Below are 17,280 nucleotides of genomic sequence, written 5' to 3'. Positions count from 1 at the left end.
ACATCTAAGGACATGGTGTAATGCAAGGCTAAAACCTGGAGCTCAAACTTCTGTTTGAGATGTTGAGAGAGCTTCCATCTTTTGCTTTGATTGAGATTCATGAGTAACAGTAACTCTTAGCATAAATAACATTTTCCTCAAAGCAGCATACCAAATACTCTCAGGTGGCAGCTAGAAAACCTGACCCGAACAATTAGGTGGCTTCACTGAGTACACTGAGCTGCACTAAAAGACACAGCTGAAAACTAAAGATTTATCTTTGCACGATAGGTAGGCAAAATGTAAATGTCTAACAACTCCGATAATAAACTAAGGCCTAAATCCAAGGCCCAAGATTAGTCTTGGATTTACTTTTTTCTTATCAACATGAATTGTTGATTCACACAATGCAACATCCTGTAGTGTTCTTGGTTCTTTGGTTGTGCAACCAGAGTTGCAGCAGTGGACCGGGAGCCAAGCTGGAGTCCTGGATTTCTCCACATATGTGTAAACGCACAGAGGGAAATTAAACTATCCTCACATTCGAAAAATTCATTGCAAAGTACTAATCACTCAAATTATTTACAGCATTTTGCATTAATTTCTGTGCACCACTTACAGTTTACAGTAGCTGGGATTTTCAAATGTTAGCACAATGATACTTCTTTGAGCCCTGTTCATTTTTGCTACGCTGCGGAGTCAGCATTCCAACACTAGCCAAAAATATTGCCATGGAAATAATTGATAAATAGAACTGCTGAAGTTGGAAAAATCCTCTAAGATCATCAAGTCCAACCAGCAACCGATATAATATATATAAATAAGTAACAAGACTTGCTGTGAAGTGTTTAAAATTTAATTGCTCATCAGTAAATCATACAGCCTAGAGCTTCTGAAACTCTTCAAGAGATGGAAGTTCTCTGGTTTACTTTAGAGTTTTCTCATTTCCTTTAGGCTGTAGGCTTCAAAGGAAAAGGTCTATGCCATTCTTGTACAGCATACAGCTGGGAAAATAACTACTTTAAATAATATACAAAGCAGAGACTCCAAGGCCTTTCCATATTAATCTTAAATGCAATGATCAATTTTTAAGGCTCTTTTCCCCATTTTGTGGAGGGTGATGTATAGACTTCTATAATGAAGTCCCCAAGAGTTAAATATCCAAGCTATTTAAGTTTTAGCAGATCTCAGGACATGTTGCTCCTTTCGGAACACAAGGGGGTTTTTTTCCACTTTGAAGCCACATAGAGTACAATCTCAGCCTGTTGGGGAAGAGGTGAAATCAGATCTTCGCCTTGTGTTTGCACTTGGTGACTCTGAAGTAACATCTCCTTTTCAAATTATATTGTGAACCAAAGAGGACACCTACTCTAATTTGCCTCTGGACATTGGCACTAATAGTGCATGCTGCAATGTCTAAGGCTGCCAATCACATTTTAAAATCTCAACCGAGCAAAATATGTGTTCATAATGTGTCATGGAGTTTTAAAATAACAAAGACCAAGTGTCACATAAGAGAAAATTCGATACAGACTTTAAAAATAAAATCATACCTAAGCCCCGTTTCAGTTAGTGCCTCATCATTTGAGGTTTTCTGAAGGATTACTTCTGCCTCTTAATGCTGAGAAATCTTCTCACACTTGGAAATAATTATAGTTTTAGTATATATTTCATAGAAACATGGAATGGCCTGGGTTGGAAGGGACCTCAAAGATCATTTTGTTCCAACCCCCCTGCCATGGGCACAACACTTTCCATTAGATCAGGTTGCTCAGGGCCTTATCCAAACTGGCCTTGAACACTTCCAGGGATGGGGCATCTGTAACTTCTCTGTGCAACCTGTGCAAGTGCCTCCCCACTCTCACAGTAAAGAATTTCCTCCTAATATCCAATCTAAACCTACCCTCTTTGAGTTTTAAGCCATTCCCCCTTGCCCTATCACTACATGCCCTTGTAAAATGTCTCTCTCCAGCTTTCTTGTGGGCTCCCTTCAGGTGCTGGAAGGACACAATTAGATCATTCCAAAACCCTCTCTTCTTCAGGCTGAATACACCCATTTCTCTCAGCTTTTTCTCAGAGGAGAGGAGGAGAGGTGCTCCTAAAAACATTTTCAGTAAAGTTGAGAAAAGGACTCCTTTTACAGCCATTTCAACATACTACAACTAGCAATATCATACAGCCAGAACAACAAAGAAAAAACAACAACGAAATCTAAGTACTGCCTGAAATGTATTTTCTTTTGCAAAAGCCACAATTCCAAAACTAGATTCATCTCTCATTTCCGCTTATTGAAAAAAAATGTTAACAGTGATGTGTCCTAACCTTATCATTTCAATATCTAATTCTGGTTGGCCCCTCTCTCCCCTTAAACCAACTTACATGTCTACTCTTAGAAACCTCCTGTGAAGCAGCTAATGTTAAAGACTTTAAGGTTGTTCAGCTGAGTCAATTTAAAGTCTTTAAATAATTGAAAGACACAGAAGGAGGTACACATACTACAAGTAGAATGAAATTCAGAGGTACATTTTAACCTTTTCATTTTAGTATCAAGTTATTTTTAACATATTCAGAAAAAACATTAAGTGTCTGGGACATGAAATGCACGAGGAGCAAAAGATATGACAACACCCCATTCTCTATTACCAGTGCTCTCAAAAGCTGCATTTGCAATACCATTAAGTTACACTTGACAACATTCTATGCAGAGGTTCTGATCACGCCAAAGTTTTCAGTTCGTAGTAGAAAGATACAGAATGCCTCTACTTGCTGCCATCATAACAGTGTGGCCTCACAATTTCCAAGAGAAAGACGGAATTCTGCTGCTGAACTTTCTACTAGTAAATAGCATTCAACTTTGTCAGAGGGCACAGCCTCACTTTCTCACACTCAAGCAAAGGGTACTTGGAAGACTATTGGGCCGGCTTGTTCTGCTGGCAAAACCTGTTTCCCAGCCCAACCTGCAACTGGCATTTCCCTGGTTCCTCCAAGATGATGTGATAACTTCCAAAGCTGCTCAAGTGACTGGCACAGAATCAGTTTAGAGCACAGACTATGGTAATACTTGGGAAGCATCAGTTAGTAAATGTTTGGAGTCTGGTAACAGCTGGTGTACCACTCAGATTCATATGTGCTTTTCCTACAAGGACGCTGGCATACTCTGTTTTCAGAGATAAATGTGTATCTTTTCCAAGGGAAAGGAAATCCATATGTTCTTCCAAGAGGCACTTTGATACTTTTGTGAAGCACAGCCACTTGAAAAGCTTTGCTCCATTCATTCCTTTCAGTTCTGCTTTAACCAGGACTACACTGCTGTTTTGTCCTCATAAGAAACAGTCTGTTTAAGGTTTAGGCAAGGTTCTTCAGTGAAAAAGACAACTGGTACAACTGGAAAACTTCTAGATCTTCTGGATCACCATCAGTAACTACTGTAGGCCTTCCACTGAATTTTGTACAAATATCGTAACTCTCAAGCGCTGAGGTCAGACCAAGAAAGACTGTAGGAATTTAGGTAATTCCCAAGAAACTTTTTATTACTATTCTTTAATCCTAAAGGCATCAAAACTCTCATAGGAATCCTAATTTTTCCTCAGATTGCTAAACATCTACTTATTCAAGTGCCAAGAGGTATTTTGGTCTTCATATGGTTTAGTAGTTTGTAACCTACTTTATAAGTAACCTGGAGCAGTGACTAAAGTAGACATTTGTCCATAGATTATGATGTTCCTCTATCCAAAAAACCCCAGAGATTATTAAAATGATGATGCAGTGAGCCAAAGTAAAACAAAGAAAGAACCAAAACAGCCAAAAAATAAATGATAACAGGAGAAACTAAAGATTTAAAAGACCTTTTTAAAATTACTTTCAGATAGAAGTGAAGATCCTACTTAATAGTAGGAACTGCAGGATTTGGTTGTTAAATTTTAGAATTCCTGCTCTGAAAGCACACGTGACTTTTAGCTCAGGATTTGATTTGGAGATGGCAGTAGAATAATAATAAAAGTTCCAGCTTTACAAAAGGATTAAAAAATAGAAAATATTTAATGAAGGCAAATTTCGGGGGAGATTACTCTCTTGCTTTCAACTGTTGGTGTTTCAGCACAGGAAGACTGACCCTAGCCCAAACATAGAAGGACTACAGGTGCAGCAGTTGCAGTCCTTCACCTGCTGAGAGCTGCTGAGGTGCCTCCTCATTCCTGGGAATTTAGCAAGGCACGTGGAACTGCTGGGTACAGAACTGAGGAGAGAGTTTGTAAGAAAGATATTCCATCCATCAATGGCCAGCACTGCTCCAAACAGTAATATACTCCTGCTAATCCACGGCTTCTCCAATTTCTGCCAGAAGATGGTTTTTACTACTCACTAGCCTGTAAAGCAAGCCAAATATTGGTTTAGAGCAACTCTTGACACCCTTTGTTTCAGCAAGCACAAGCAGGATTTTGGCACAGCTGATTGCTGTAGTCCCATGAGAAACCAGGAAATACCACCCTGCCTGGAACACAAGACAGGGACAGACCCAGATTTCCTCTCTGCTACTGCTTACTTCAGTAAAGAAAACAAGACCTTTGTCCTGGGCACACAAGAGATAATGTCACCAATCTGCCGGCTGTAACTCATCTCTGTTACACATCTCTGGTAACTGAGTGCCTTCTGTCCTGAAGTACAGAGCCTAATATATTTCTCAAAAATGTTTATTATCATTGATTTTCACAAAATACAGCAGATTTGGAGATATTCAGACAGCATATTTTTGGTTAGTGTATTTTTCTAGGTTTGCTTGGGTTTTTTAACATGTCAAGTCCTTTCTTTTCTGGTTTTAAATGTGGGTTTTTTTCCCTTTTACTATTTCATTGAACATTCCCATGGTTTTGTGTTGTAAGGCACAGACACCAGAAGCACTCAAGCTACTTTCTCAGTATTAGTCCAAACATACTCATCCTAACTTCTCTCACAGCTTCCCTAGATGGGAGTCTTTTTGTCTCCTCTTCCTAAGGAGTTCTAGAAAATGCTGGTTCAAATCTTTGTCCTGAGAATAACATTAAGTCGAACTCAACTGAAACCTCCCACATCCCAGGAGACAGCACCTTAACCCTGGGGCCAGACTAAAATATGACAGCAGCAAGTCTGGAACTGCTCCATGAGTATAAAATGAAGGAATGTCTCCCGAGAAGAAAGCAGACACACACAGGCAGACAGAATGACTCTTTGACTTTGTGTTTATACTACCTAATGCAAGAGGTAGGACGCCTGGTTCCAGGACAGTCTATTGATCTCGAGGCTGACAGCCTCAGGGCCAATAGCTGTGACTACCCTGTCCCAGAAAACCCTGTAGCCTTCAACCACTTGGCTTCAGATCCAAACAGCTGGCTTATTGAATGTAATCCTTCTCCTCTGGCACTTTCCTCAACCTATCTCATAATTTCCTTGGTTGTTCTTAGAAGCTCTCCTGTATAAAAAAACACTCTGTTGCAGAACACGGCACAACCTCCCTTTGCCCCTGAGACCACCCCCAAAATTACCTTTTCCTGTAGATGTTGTTTTCAAGTAACAAACAACTCTTAAAAAGAGAAACGAAGTTCCCGAAGTCTGGCATCCTCACCCTGGTGAATAGCTGCAATTCATCACACCAATGTAAATAACCTATGAGTGCTACAGTCAGAGCAACAGCACAATGAAGCCTCAGTTTTCTGCTGGAGTCAGGGGTGACTGCCAGTGAGACAGATCTGAGTTTAATCCATCACTGAGTTTGTATATTTTCAGATAAGATGCAACAGAGAATCTTATGTCAATTCTCTAGACAGTCATTGGGTATGAATTATGAAACACATTTATTCTGTGTGCATTAATAAGATAATACAGGCATCACCAGGGACACAGCCCACATATTCTGACAGTAGGAAAAATAACATGTGCATTTTATACTGAATTCAAGCATGGGACGAAAAAACTTGTTTTCCCTAAAACCTCTGTGAACTATCCTCTTATTTAATATTTATTATGCTATTTAAGTTATATTCATATTTTTCTATAAGGTATGAGAGACCCAAGTAGTCTCTTCCACCTAAGGGCTCTACTGTAAGAGACTACAAATCTTATGATGTCTTTGTAATGCTCCATTGTGATGCTTTCATGGCACTCTCTCATCTTCTGTGGATTTGTTAAGATCTATAATGCACACTACATATGCACTGGATGTGGGGCCTGTTCCCATGAGAGGAAAGAAAGGCAAGAAAAGCAAGCACTTGCAAGAAGAACAGGGAGAAAATGATGCAGACTGCCAGGCTTCTCTCTGCCTGGTCTCTTCATACAGAATGCACTTTCTTTTGCTAACTTCAGCACAACCTCACAGCCTGTTACTTTTCATAAATAAAGGCATAGTTTATTTTCTCTTGCAAGTCACCAGTAGCAGTGCTTATGTGAGCCAGACCTAACAGAGAGCACCCTTACAAATCAAATGATATATGAATTACCTCCTCATACAGCTTGGCAGTTAAATAATTTGAACGCAAGGCTTTCCCTGAAAGCCATATTATTTCTTTACTAGCCCTTCAACCAAGCACTTTCAAAGTAACAGCCTCTGCCAGCATTTATCTACAACTACTGAATTCCTACTCTTCCTTACTCCATTCAGAATACAGCAAGCAGAAACCCAACTTCAGTACATCATGGATTTTGGGTGACATTCCCTGAGTGCAGCACAATATACCCATTCTCAGTGCCAACAATGAAACTGGTACAGGCTGAATTCTGGAGAAGATGCTGCTTTCACAAACCATCTAACAGACAAACATGTTACAGGCTTCAGAAGTGGTTGAACACTAACAGCCCTCTCCTCTCTTACTGACTTAACTCCTGTGGCTTAAATGAAAAGCCAGATGACCTTAATCAAAAAATTTAAAAGGTAGAGAAGGCAACTTCTCCTCACCCTTCCTCTGCAAATCCCTGAATCAGGACAAGGCTATCCTCACTTCCTTCTAATGGGTACCTTGCCAAACCCTATCATGAAAGGGAAAGATCCAGATAAGCTCCTACTCAGTATCCCTCTGGTTTTTAAATGTTATGTGAAGTCTACAGTCGTGCTTGTAGATGGCAAGGCGTGTAGATGAAGGCAAAAATACTCAAAGCTGGACAGTCAGAATAAGACTTACAGTCCATCTGTATAAAATGCCATGGGACATCCTTGCACTGAGAAGATGCTTCCCAGAAACAAACATAAAACTACAGGCCCCAAGTTCCTAAACTGGCAGCTCCTTTCTTTCCCTACCTATTTTCCTTCAACAAGCAGAAGTCAGTGAACTCTTCATATCTGTCAACACAGCCAGTATCAATTTCTTTGGTTGCTTCATTCTGCTTACAGTTCATGTAATGCAGTATTCCCATATTGCACCAATATGGGATGTTAGACACTGACAGCATGCCAAGACACATGAAAACACCACCTGGAAGGGTGAGTGCAAAAAATTACTTCATTTTTATTGTTAGAAATAAAAGACAAGAGTACAGATGGCACCACAACAAAGGCAACCAGAAAGAACTGCTTCAGCATGATGATTCGATGACATCTAGCACTGAGACAAGCAAAGACCATAGATGTGTGTCAGGTATTAATTACAGAGTTTCCAAGACAGACACTATTTAAATGCACACAACTGTATATTCTTAGTGTTTCTGTTGTCAATTATTAATGACCAAATTGCTTCATCTTACACATGGCAATGTGCACAACTGCTTAAGTTGCATAGGGTGGAATGAAGTCAGAAGAGAAACCTGCTGCCAGTCACTGCTACAATCTGCTGAAGCCTCACCACCAGTCCACTCCACTGCCCTTTGTTTGCCCGTCCTTCAGGCAGCTTGTGACAGTCCTGTGACAGCCCATGTGCACAGCAATATTAATTGCTTTCAAGTAGCAATTTGCCTTATTCTGCAATCTCCTTTAAGATTTTTTTTTCAAATTTTAAACTGGTTTTATCATTCTCTTCAAGGATTTTCTCTAGTGAGTAAGAGGCCAAAAAATATAATAAGGACAGGAGGGAACAAGAAGTGAAGTCAGCGTTGCCAAATTTAAACACTTTCCCTACATGCTTTATATAGAAAACTGAAAGGATATGAAAGAAGCCTTGTCCTCTGTACAAGAGGTAGGTGTGCATTTATTTACATATGAGAGACAAATTCAGTCTGCTGAACATAAGGAACATCCCAGTGCTCCCTGTAATTTCACCAATGAACAGAAACAACCACCAGTACCAGGGTTCTTTTTTCTGCTTCTCCCTTACTGTAGCTGGCAAAGGGAAGGATTTCAGGTGTACAGTTTATGACAATACAGCATATTTTGAATGTTCAAACACTTCTGAACAACTCTTTGAGGTGGCCAGGTGGGTTCTTCTGCTTGTTTTTCATTTCAATGACCCTTTCAAGAGACTTGAAAGATTTCTTGCACAGGTGCAGAGTTAATTGAGGGGAAAGAAATGCACCTCACCAGAAATATGTGCATTCTGGGAAGAATTTGAACAAGCTTTGGACATACTATATAGGTCTGGATTTATACTTGTCTACTCATACAAACTCTAATTTATATTAAATAGAAAGTAAGTACAGCTAAAGGCAACTGCATAAAACAAGAAACAGATGGATTTGGTTAAAAAGTGCCCAACTCAAAGGACTATCAGACAGAGAAGGAAGTAACACCACTTGATGCCTGGTCAACAACGATGACTGAATGACTTCAGTTTGTGAAACTGACAGAAATAACGATAACTCACATACCAGACTTCTGAGTTTTCTAAGCATATGCCTTAAGTGGCATTTTCTAAAAGGTTTTCCATTTGAACAATGCTACCTTGAGTTTTCTTGGTCTCTCCAATCAAGCCAGCTAAACACACAGGACCAGGGTATGCCTTGCCCTTCAGCAGATGTGCAGTGGGAAAGAGATAACCCAGCCTGAACTGTACTACTGAATCCAAATAACCTGTAGCTGTGTATCAGCAGGAAGTCTTAAGGTGTTACCACCCCCACTATCCCAATTGTGAACACTTTTTGACTGATTCACCAAAAAAAAAAAAAAAAAAAGCAGGACCTTTTTCAGTACCTTTTTTAATTTTCAATGTGAGTTATTACATTAAAAACTAATTTGGATAGCTCTTGGACAAAATAATGTACATTTTATAGTACCTAAGAGCGTAACTGATTAGAAATGAAAACAAGCATCATAAGGTCAATTCCGCTTCTAAAGATTTAAATGCTTTATAGCTTTACTGAATGAAAAAGAAAAAAGGAAAAATTTGATTGCTGAAGTACTAATTACTACCACAATTCCCTGCTTTTTTCCAACACTAGTTATTACTATATGTTGACTAATGCTTAGAAATTTATTCACTGAAAGCATTTAACTGCCACAAGTGTGCCACTTTCTCTCTTCTTACAAACTGTAACTCTAGTTATTAAGAAGTGGAGAAGGGAGGTGTTGTGGGAACACTCATAACCTTGTTTTACTTTTTAAAAACAACTTCCTTGTAACCCTAATCTGTACACTCAATGACAACTATTTATAGGACAAGCATTGCCTGTTTGAGATCAGTCAGGAAGCACTAAAATATGATCAGGTAAGCAAATTATTAAATGTCATTATTGATACCAGATAATTACATTTCCCGTAATAGAAGGAGTGCTAACTTGGGGTCAGGGTGGGAAAAAAAAAAAAAAAAAAAAGAAACAGTACAACTTTTACAGTAATACCAATGGACGGCAAGACACAAAGCCCTCTCTGACTGGACAAATTTTAGGGTGATTTTTTTAAAGCTTTTTGTAATTGACAAGCCCTTATGTCAGTGACCTGCATTCAAATCACCAGAGCCCAGCTTCCCAGCACAAATACCTGCACTCATCCTTTAGGCGAATTTTGTCCACTATGATCTTACGTGAAACACAACTACTGTAAAAATAAGTAAAAGAATAAGTAACTACTATAAAAATAAGTGCCTCTGAAAACTGTGGTCAGAGGAACGTTTCCTCGAGCATTTCAAAACACCAATGCCAATTGCTATTTGGAGGAAAAGCAGCATGGTCTTTCAGTCACACACATGCAAATATTACATGTAAACTGACGGTAAAATATGTAAATGAAATTTAACTTAATTATAAACCGGATTAGCAGTCCATCCGTGTCCACCCCACCGCAAAAAAACAGCCTGGAAAAAAACCCCAACAAAACAAACCACAAAACAAAGCAGAAAGCAAAGGGGACATCCCTAGAAGCATTTAAAAGTTCAAACAAAGCGGCGAGCACCCCGCCGGATTTTCGAAACCGCCAATGATTCCAAGGCGGTGCACTTGGCAGCCTGGCTCTCGAGAGGCGCTGAACTGGAGGGTTCACACACGGGGCTCACACACGGGGCTCACACACCCCACACAAACCGTGCCCCTCGCACGGCAGGGCTCGGCAGCCCCGCTCCTGCCGCCCCGCAGCCCAGGCCGGCGGCCGCTCGGTGCCCGCAGCCCGGCTGCCCCACACCGCCCCGCCGCCGCGGCCTCAGGGGTCCGGGCCTCCCCGGAAGGCCTCCGGCGGCGGGAGAACCGCCTGTGCCCTACCCGTGGTGGAGAGGACGGTGCTGGCGAAGAAGAGGGAGGAGGTGAAGTCCCAGTTCCAGTTTCCCGAGGCGTTGCTGAGCACCGAGACGCCGTAGTTGCTGGCCTCCAGCACCCGCATCAGGAACTGCTCCAGCTGCTGCTCCGTGAGGCAGTTGTGCTCCTCCAGGAAGCGCTGCTTCAGCTTGCTCAGCTCCTGGCGCAGCAGGTCTTCGTAGGGCAGCTCCACCGAGGAGAAGACCACGGCGCCGAACACCAGGTAGAGCAGGTAGCCCAGCACCAGCAGCGCGAAGCACCAGGCGGAGCGGTGCTGCTCCACCAGCCGCACGCAGGAGCTGCCCGCCAGCGACTGCAGCATCTTCCCGAGCCGGGGCCGGCCGAGCCCCGGGCCGGGCCGCCGAGGGTGCCGGGGCTGAGGGAAGGACGGGAGGGGAGGGAAGGGGCAGCGCGGCCGCCGCCTGCCCCCTGTGCGGCCGCTGGCTGACTTTGAGGCGCGGAGCGGCGCTGATGTGGCGCTCACGTGGCCGCGCGGCGCAGGTACCGCGGCGGAGGGAGGGAGGGAGGGAGGAAAGAAAGGCCTCCTCCTCCTCCTGCTGCCGATGCTGCTCCCGCCGCCTCTGCCACCGGTTGTTGGGACGCCGGCGCTTTCTCTCGTTGCTGTTCCTTGTCTCCGAGTAACGCGTGGAATTCCCCGCTGGCGCTCAGCGAAGCCGGCCGAGAGACTCCCCCCACCGCTTTATTCCCTTTCCACACCAAAGTCTGGAGATTTCCGTGTCCCGCTGCTCCCCGCCCCCTGCAGTGAGAAACCCCCAAAACAGCAATTCCTAACGCTGTTGGGTTTTTTGTTATTATTTCCTTATTAATTCATTCGTTCACGTTTCAGCGCGGAGTAAGGTGTCGCAGTGTGAAGCAGGCGGCTGAATTCCATTCAGCGCAGGATGTGATGAGTTCAAGGAGAAACACGGATGTCAGGCGTTCAAGTCCTCCCTCAGCTCTGTAACTTCAAAACGGGGCCTGTCTGGGGTGCGGTTGGAGCCGGGTGACCTCCAGCAGCTCCCCGAACAAGCTAAAGGAGTCTTTGCTCCTGTGCAGGGCTCCCGGAGACACTTTTCAATGGTGTGGAGTGCCTGGCTAGTGCTCAGAGCAGCGCCCACGATGAATACAAATGCGCTGTGCAGCCAGCCCTCGGTGTGGCCCCAGCCAGGGATCTTCACAAGTTTCACTCTGAATGCTTCTTTCTTCATCCATCTCAAACTCCCAACCAGCAACCACACAGAAAAATTGCCAGATGAGCTTCCCCAACAGATGAAAAGGAGCAGTAAAAATTACAGCTTCCCAAAGTATCCCTTAGGGCAACTAAAGACAGCTTCTGGTAAAGGAGAGAGAGACTATTCCATGGTCACAAAGTTCTGCCACGTCCCTTTCAGCTCTCAGCTGATGGCAATTTATTCAGACACAAAGCAGTAGCTTGCAAAGTAGAAACTTACTAGGGCTGAGCCAGGGAGTTTGGGCAGAGTAAATAAAATCCAGCAACTTATCTTAAGCTGTGAGGTACCCCTCTAAGCCTTAAGGACTACTGTGGGAAAAAAATAGAAAAATGAAGGGCACAAAACAATTTTTCAGGCTAGAAACTTAAAACAATATGTCAACATTTCCTTTTATACAACAGCTACATGAAGATACGGGATTCATCTGGCCTGACAGAACAGCTCATCCAGTTCCTGGTCTATTCCCCACTGCCAGCCACAGCTGGGTCATTCAGGGGCTTCAATACATCCCCCCACGGCCTTGTTTCATGATTAAAATGTAAATGTGTTCATACATGCAAACAGCAGCTGCTTGAATGGTTGGTCAGCAGAGCACTTGGGGGATGTGGGAGGTGCACAGGAGACAGGCCGAGCAGGCAGACTCTCCATGACGTGCTGGGAGCACACATGGGTGGTATTTGTGATAGGCAATGGTCATGTCTTTACTATAAAACAGTGTTTTCCCAACCTTCAAGCCAAATATTTGTTTAAAGGTTAGAAAATGTTTGCCTAAGAACACACCTCTCTTCAGTAATAGGAAACTGTGGCTGGGTAGCTGAACAGTTTTATTTACCAGCCTCCTTCAGTTTTCCATTTTTATGAATCAGTCATTCTCCATTTTTAGAAGCCTCTCACACTTGGAGGCTTGCTGGGCTAAAAAGAAAAAGAGGACTCTGCTGAATATAGCCTGCAATACTCTTCTAACTCAATTTTTATCCCCAAAGCTTTTTGAAGGCATGGGCTGAGGGGAACGATGGCAGAGTGTCACAGCTGTGTCACCAAAATGTTCAGTTCTTGCTTCCAAAGCCAACATGTGGACAGTCTGAGTTTTAGCCACCATTACTGATGTTCATATTTTAACTCAAAGTGCTTAATGTAACTGATAAGATAATTACAGATTTCTTTGGGATAGAAAGGTGTTTTCATGTTCAGTTTTCTGATTTTGGGTGATTGTATTTACCATGATAATATCACCATGATAATATGTGAATGCAGTTATGGGATTCCAACTTCATTCCAGAGCATGCTATATCCACATTCATATTGTTTTGCTAGTCAAGGACTAGGCTAGTCAAGGATTCAGTGTACTGAATTCCATGTTATGTCCTGTATAACAGAATGTCACAACATGCTTCAGCAGGGAGTGACTGAAATTGGAGAGCAGGCTGTTTCAGAGCAGCCTTTCCCCAGCAGAAGTTTCATTCCACTGTGAATGTTTGATTCATCCCTCTTAATAAAACATGAATCCTGTTAATAAAGTGTACCACACCATCACATCACTTGTCCACCTGCTATGCTCTGTGATGACTGGGCTCCTTACTGCTGGAGAAGCCCAGCTGCAAGCAGAGTGAAGAAACCCACTACTGCTAGATACTGGTGCTCTCCATTGCACAAAATTCCCCTCTGAGCCACAGAAAATGCAAACACAAGCTGCCTGTCTACATGAGTAGAAGAGAAAGCAGACTCTCTAATCCACCATAGAACTGAGACAGAAACCACAGTTGTGTCCTGGGGTGCTGTGTGTCTGTCATGTGAAAACCACAGAGAAAGTGAGCAGTCTCTCTAACTCTGCTGCCTGAGGTGGTAGGACAACTCCCCTATCACATCCCTGGGCTAGCAGCTTCTACAGCATAGTCCAGAGGCTGAGAAAATCACCCACATCCTCTCTTGTACATAAGAAGTGTAAGGCCCTCTCAGAGCTGTATGAATCACTGACATTTTCTGTAGGGAGAAGTAAAATTGAATAAAGAGGCTTTGTGTTAACAGCAGTCTGTTTTTTTCTGAGATTTTTGGTTAACTAGAACAATCTTTAATTACCAAAACATTTCCAATGAAATGCTGAAGTCCTCAAAACATCGGAAGACAAGGAGATGGTGGCTAGAGAAGAGGACAGCCTGGTGGCGGACAGTGACCAGAGAGGGGGATCACTGTGCTCTCGTTTTTTGCCCAGTGAACGAAAATGACAACAGATAAAAATAGTAGCTTCAGTGAAAAGCAAGAATGGCTCACAGCAGTGTTCCAGTGCCCAGAGCCTGGTCTGTGCTGGGTGGCATAGGCCAAAGAGGAGATTTGACACTGGGGCTCTGCTGCTGTAATCACTCTAGTCTGTGAGCAGGAATGAGTCTGGGGAAAGGGAATCACCCATGTTTGGCACTGTTACTAATATCAAGACTATAAAATATTTTCAGCACAAAAAAGAAAACTGAAAATTACTCATATGCACAAAAAGCTTCAAGCTGACTGAAAGGATTTTTTTTTTCCTTTTTTTTTTCCACCCAAAAGAGTAGTCCCATGGCCAGATCACAAAATTTTACATCAGTCTCAGAAGAAAAAGCCCTTGCTCTCACTATGTTGAAGAACCTTAATTCCCAGAAGCTGGGTAAATAAAATTAGTTACCATGCAATACTTATCCTGCCAAACCTGTTCTGCTCTGGCATACCTACAGCATGACCACACAGTACAGAGAACAGAGGAGGTGTTGGTAAGGAACAGTGGGATGAAGCAGGACAGTGTGGGAGGCAATAAACACTTACGTGGGGAGAACATGAGGCAGTATCAAAACTGCGTCACCCAGACAGCTGAATATTGAATAGCAGCGAATTTGGACAAAATTGATTTGTCCTTCACGATTTTTCTTCAAATTTGGCATGAGTATAAATTCAGTGGTTGTAACAAGTTTAAAGTCTGACTGATCAGTCCTAAATTATGCGTACAAGAAGAAAGATAGCCATAAATGTAAGATTCTCTGATTTCACTTCTATTAACAATTCTACCCCTAGAATGTGGGGTTTTTTTAAATGCAACTGGTAAGAAGTAGAATCCTTCATGATTTGCTCTATCTGTTAGGTGAAGACTGGAACATAATCCATTCACTTTTATCGAAGGAAATATATCTGAACAATTGTTTCTAAATACTTAAATTGTGAGCTTTTGCAAAAGTTAATATAAGGTGGACTAGTGATTCTGATTGAATGTCATGGCCCTGTGGGCAGGCAGGATGTGAATTTATAAGAATCACATCCTCACAGGCACTGACACAAATGCAGTTAAGTTGAGACTCAGTCAGATGGGTTGCCATGTGTTCTGTTTCCAATAGGTAAGGTGTTCTATTTTGGCTAAACAGAATAATCTAGATTTGGGTCAAATAAAGTACAACTTATAAAAGTTAAAAAAACAAAGCCTGACTTTTTAGGAAAAAAGTAATCTGTGAAGAAGGGATGCATTCCCATCTTAATTTGGCAGGAGGATGAAGATGGAATAAGAGAGTACAAGTGTATGTAGGTCTTTAAAATTTATCAGCAACCATACTGGTGACAGTAGAAATATTGCCGTGGAAGAAAAAGAGTCAACGAAATGTGTGTCCCTGTTCATGCCATTTCCAACAACCTGCGTGGCTAAATTCTACTGGAGAGGGAGGGAAGAGGGCTTAGAGGGAGGGGAGAGATTTACTAGTTTCCTCATAAATATTCACTTTATGTAGTTAACTTAATGGTGCAACACTGTCCACAAAAGTTAAGACCACTGATGTGTGATAGCAGAGGAATGAATCTGCCTAGTTTGGAGCTATATTTAGGAGAAGGTTTACATCATGAAGTAGTGGTGTTTAGAATCAAGGAAGTTTATATGCATGGTCAGGCACAATTTCTTTGTTGAGTGAGTCATCCTTGTTCAGTGTAAACGTAATTTTCCTTAGATTTGCCATAAGTATTCATATTTAACCAATGATCTTGCTGTCCAGGTAGAATAATTGATAGACAACTGTTTTATTAAAATAAGCATTTTATGTTATGGAGAAAGTAATGTCATGAATATTTGCCATCATGTTTACCCAATGACATTATCCAGAAAGCAACTTGGTTGCTCTAAGAGGCATAGGTCCAATGGGGATAATATATACATATACATGCATATATGTACATAAATATGCACATGCATGTATATGCATATATGGTTTTATAGAATTGTATATACAGCATGCTTCCTCAAACTCCTCACTATTATATTCTAAGCTGTGCCATGTCTTTGTAGAAAGGTAATTACCTGTGATTTGTAGGATTGTGTTAACTCTAAAGGAATGTAATAGCTTAGAGAATTCAGGATGTCAAGATGACCTTATTAGAGAATTACATTAAATAAAATTCAATGTTTTCAATAAAGTGACCTTGCCCTCCTAAGTCCTGTGACCCAGCAGAATTGGTCTTTTTAATCTCTTGTTCAAGATGTTGAAAAGAAGAAAAATGGTTAATATACTTAATACTTTGCACTGAAAAATAAAGGTTCAAGTCACAAAATGCTTTATATTTCTTTCATGTATTCTGTAGAATTTTTTGTCCTTCTTCCCCCTGCTTGGCAGTCTGCTCTTAAAGATGGTTATGGTGGGAAATAAAAGAATGCCCTAGCTGAGGTGGGCTCACACAGCTGTGGGTGTCCAAGCCTCCATCCTGATCTTACTAGTCTGGGACCGATTTTGGCTTTGTCTTGAAGATGTTGTGCCAGTTCTTGGGCACCAGGGAAATGATGGTTTCAGCGAAGTCCACCGGCTTTCTCTGGGTCAATTTCAAAACATACAGACCTAGAAAGGATTACACACTAAATGGTCTGTCTGTAATTATTTTTTACAGTAGTTAGGCTATATATATTTCCATGGTTTCTGATTTTGGTTATATATATTTCCATGGTTTCTGATTTTGGTTAACTGAGGTCCAGTCGCAGTCTCTTGGTATACTAGTGCCACTGGGGAGTATTGGTAGGTCTTTTTGCCTGTTTTAATTCAGTTTGCATTGCTGTAGAATTTGTGTACTTGTTTAATCAATTTTATACAACAGACTGAGTTGAACTTGTGTTACAGTGGCAGACAAATCCTTGGACCCAGCAGCAGTGACATTCTCACTGAGAGCTCATGCACCCTCTTACCAATTCATGGAAAGGTCACATTAACTTGTCAGAATAGTTTTAAGCTTCAGCTCCATTTGACTCTGTGTTCCTGGGCTCCAGCATGTGTACACAGCACAGCACTGCTCTTCAGGCCTCCGTGCCCTGGGCTGTTTGGATGGAGCGCTGTGTGCACACTTGGACTGCATGCACTGGGGCCAGCGTGCTGGAGCTTGCTCTGGATGCTGACTGCTCTAGGGCAGCTGTGCTCCAGGGACTGGGGATGTTTCTGAAGCTCTTATCATTTGTACCAGTGAACATCTG

General features: G+C 42.1%; 1 protein-coding gene and 1 long non-coding RNA gene across 2 annotated transcripts in view; one reads left to right on the top strand and one right to left on the bottom strand.

Annotated features, from left to right (window-relative positions):
- KCNK1 (potassium two pore domain channel subfamily K member 1) overlaps positions 1-11,277 on the bottom strand; it is a 32,731-nt gene extending 21,454 nt beyond the window's left edge. Inside the window, exon 1 of the mRNA XM_085055492.1 lies at positions 10,561-11,277. Within this exon, the coding sequence (XP_084911618.1) occupies positions 10,561-10,915 (355 nt within the window). The 5' untranslated portion in view covers positions 10,916-11,277. The remainder of the gene's footprint in view (positions 1-10,560) is intronic.
- Positions 11,278-11,298: 21 nt separating this feature from the next.
- LOC146439571 (uncharacterized) lies at positions 11,299-13,852 on the top strand. Its single transcript, XR_014850837.1, has 2 exons — positions 11,299-11,355; positions 11,441-13,852. It is a non-coding gene; the product is annotated as an uncharacterized LOC146439571 (long non-coding RNA).
- Positions 13,853-17,280: the final 3,428 nt, after the last annotated feature.

The sequence above is a fragment of the Lichenostomus cassidix genome, chromosome 3 (genome assembly GCF_008360975.1).
Source record: "Lichenostomus cassidix isolate B80296 chromosome 3, HeHo_3.0, whole genome shotgun sequence".
In the NCBI taxonomy this organism is placed as follows: Eukaryota; Metazoa; Chordata; class Aves; order Passeriformes; family Meliphagidae; genus Lichenostomus; species Lichenostomus cassidix.
The sequence above is the reverse complement of the archived record's forward strand: the minus strand, read 5'-3'. Positions and strand labels throughout refer to the sequence as shown.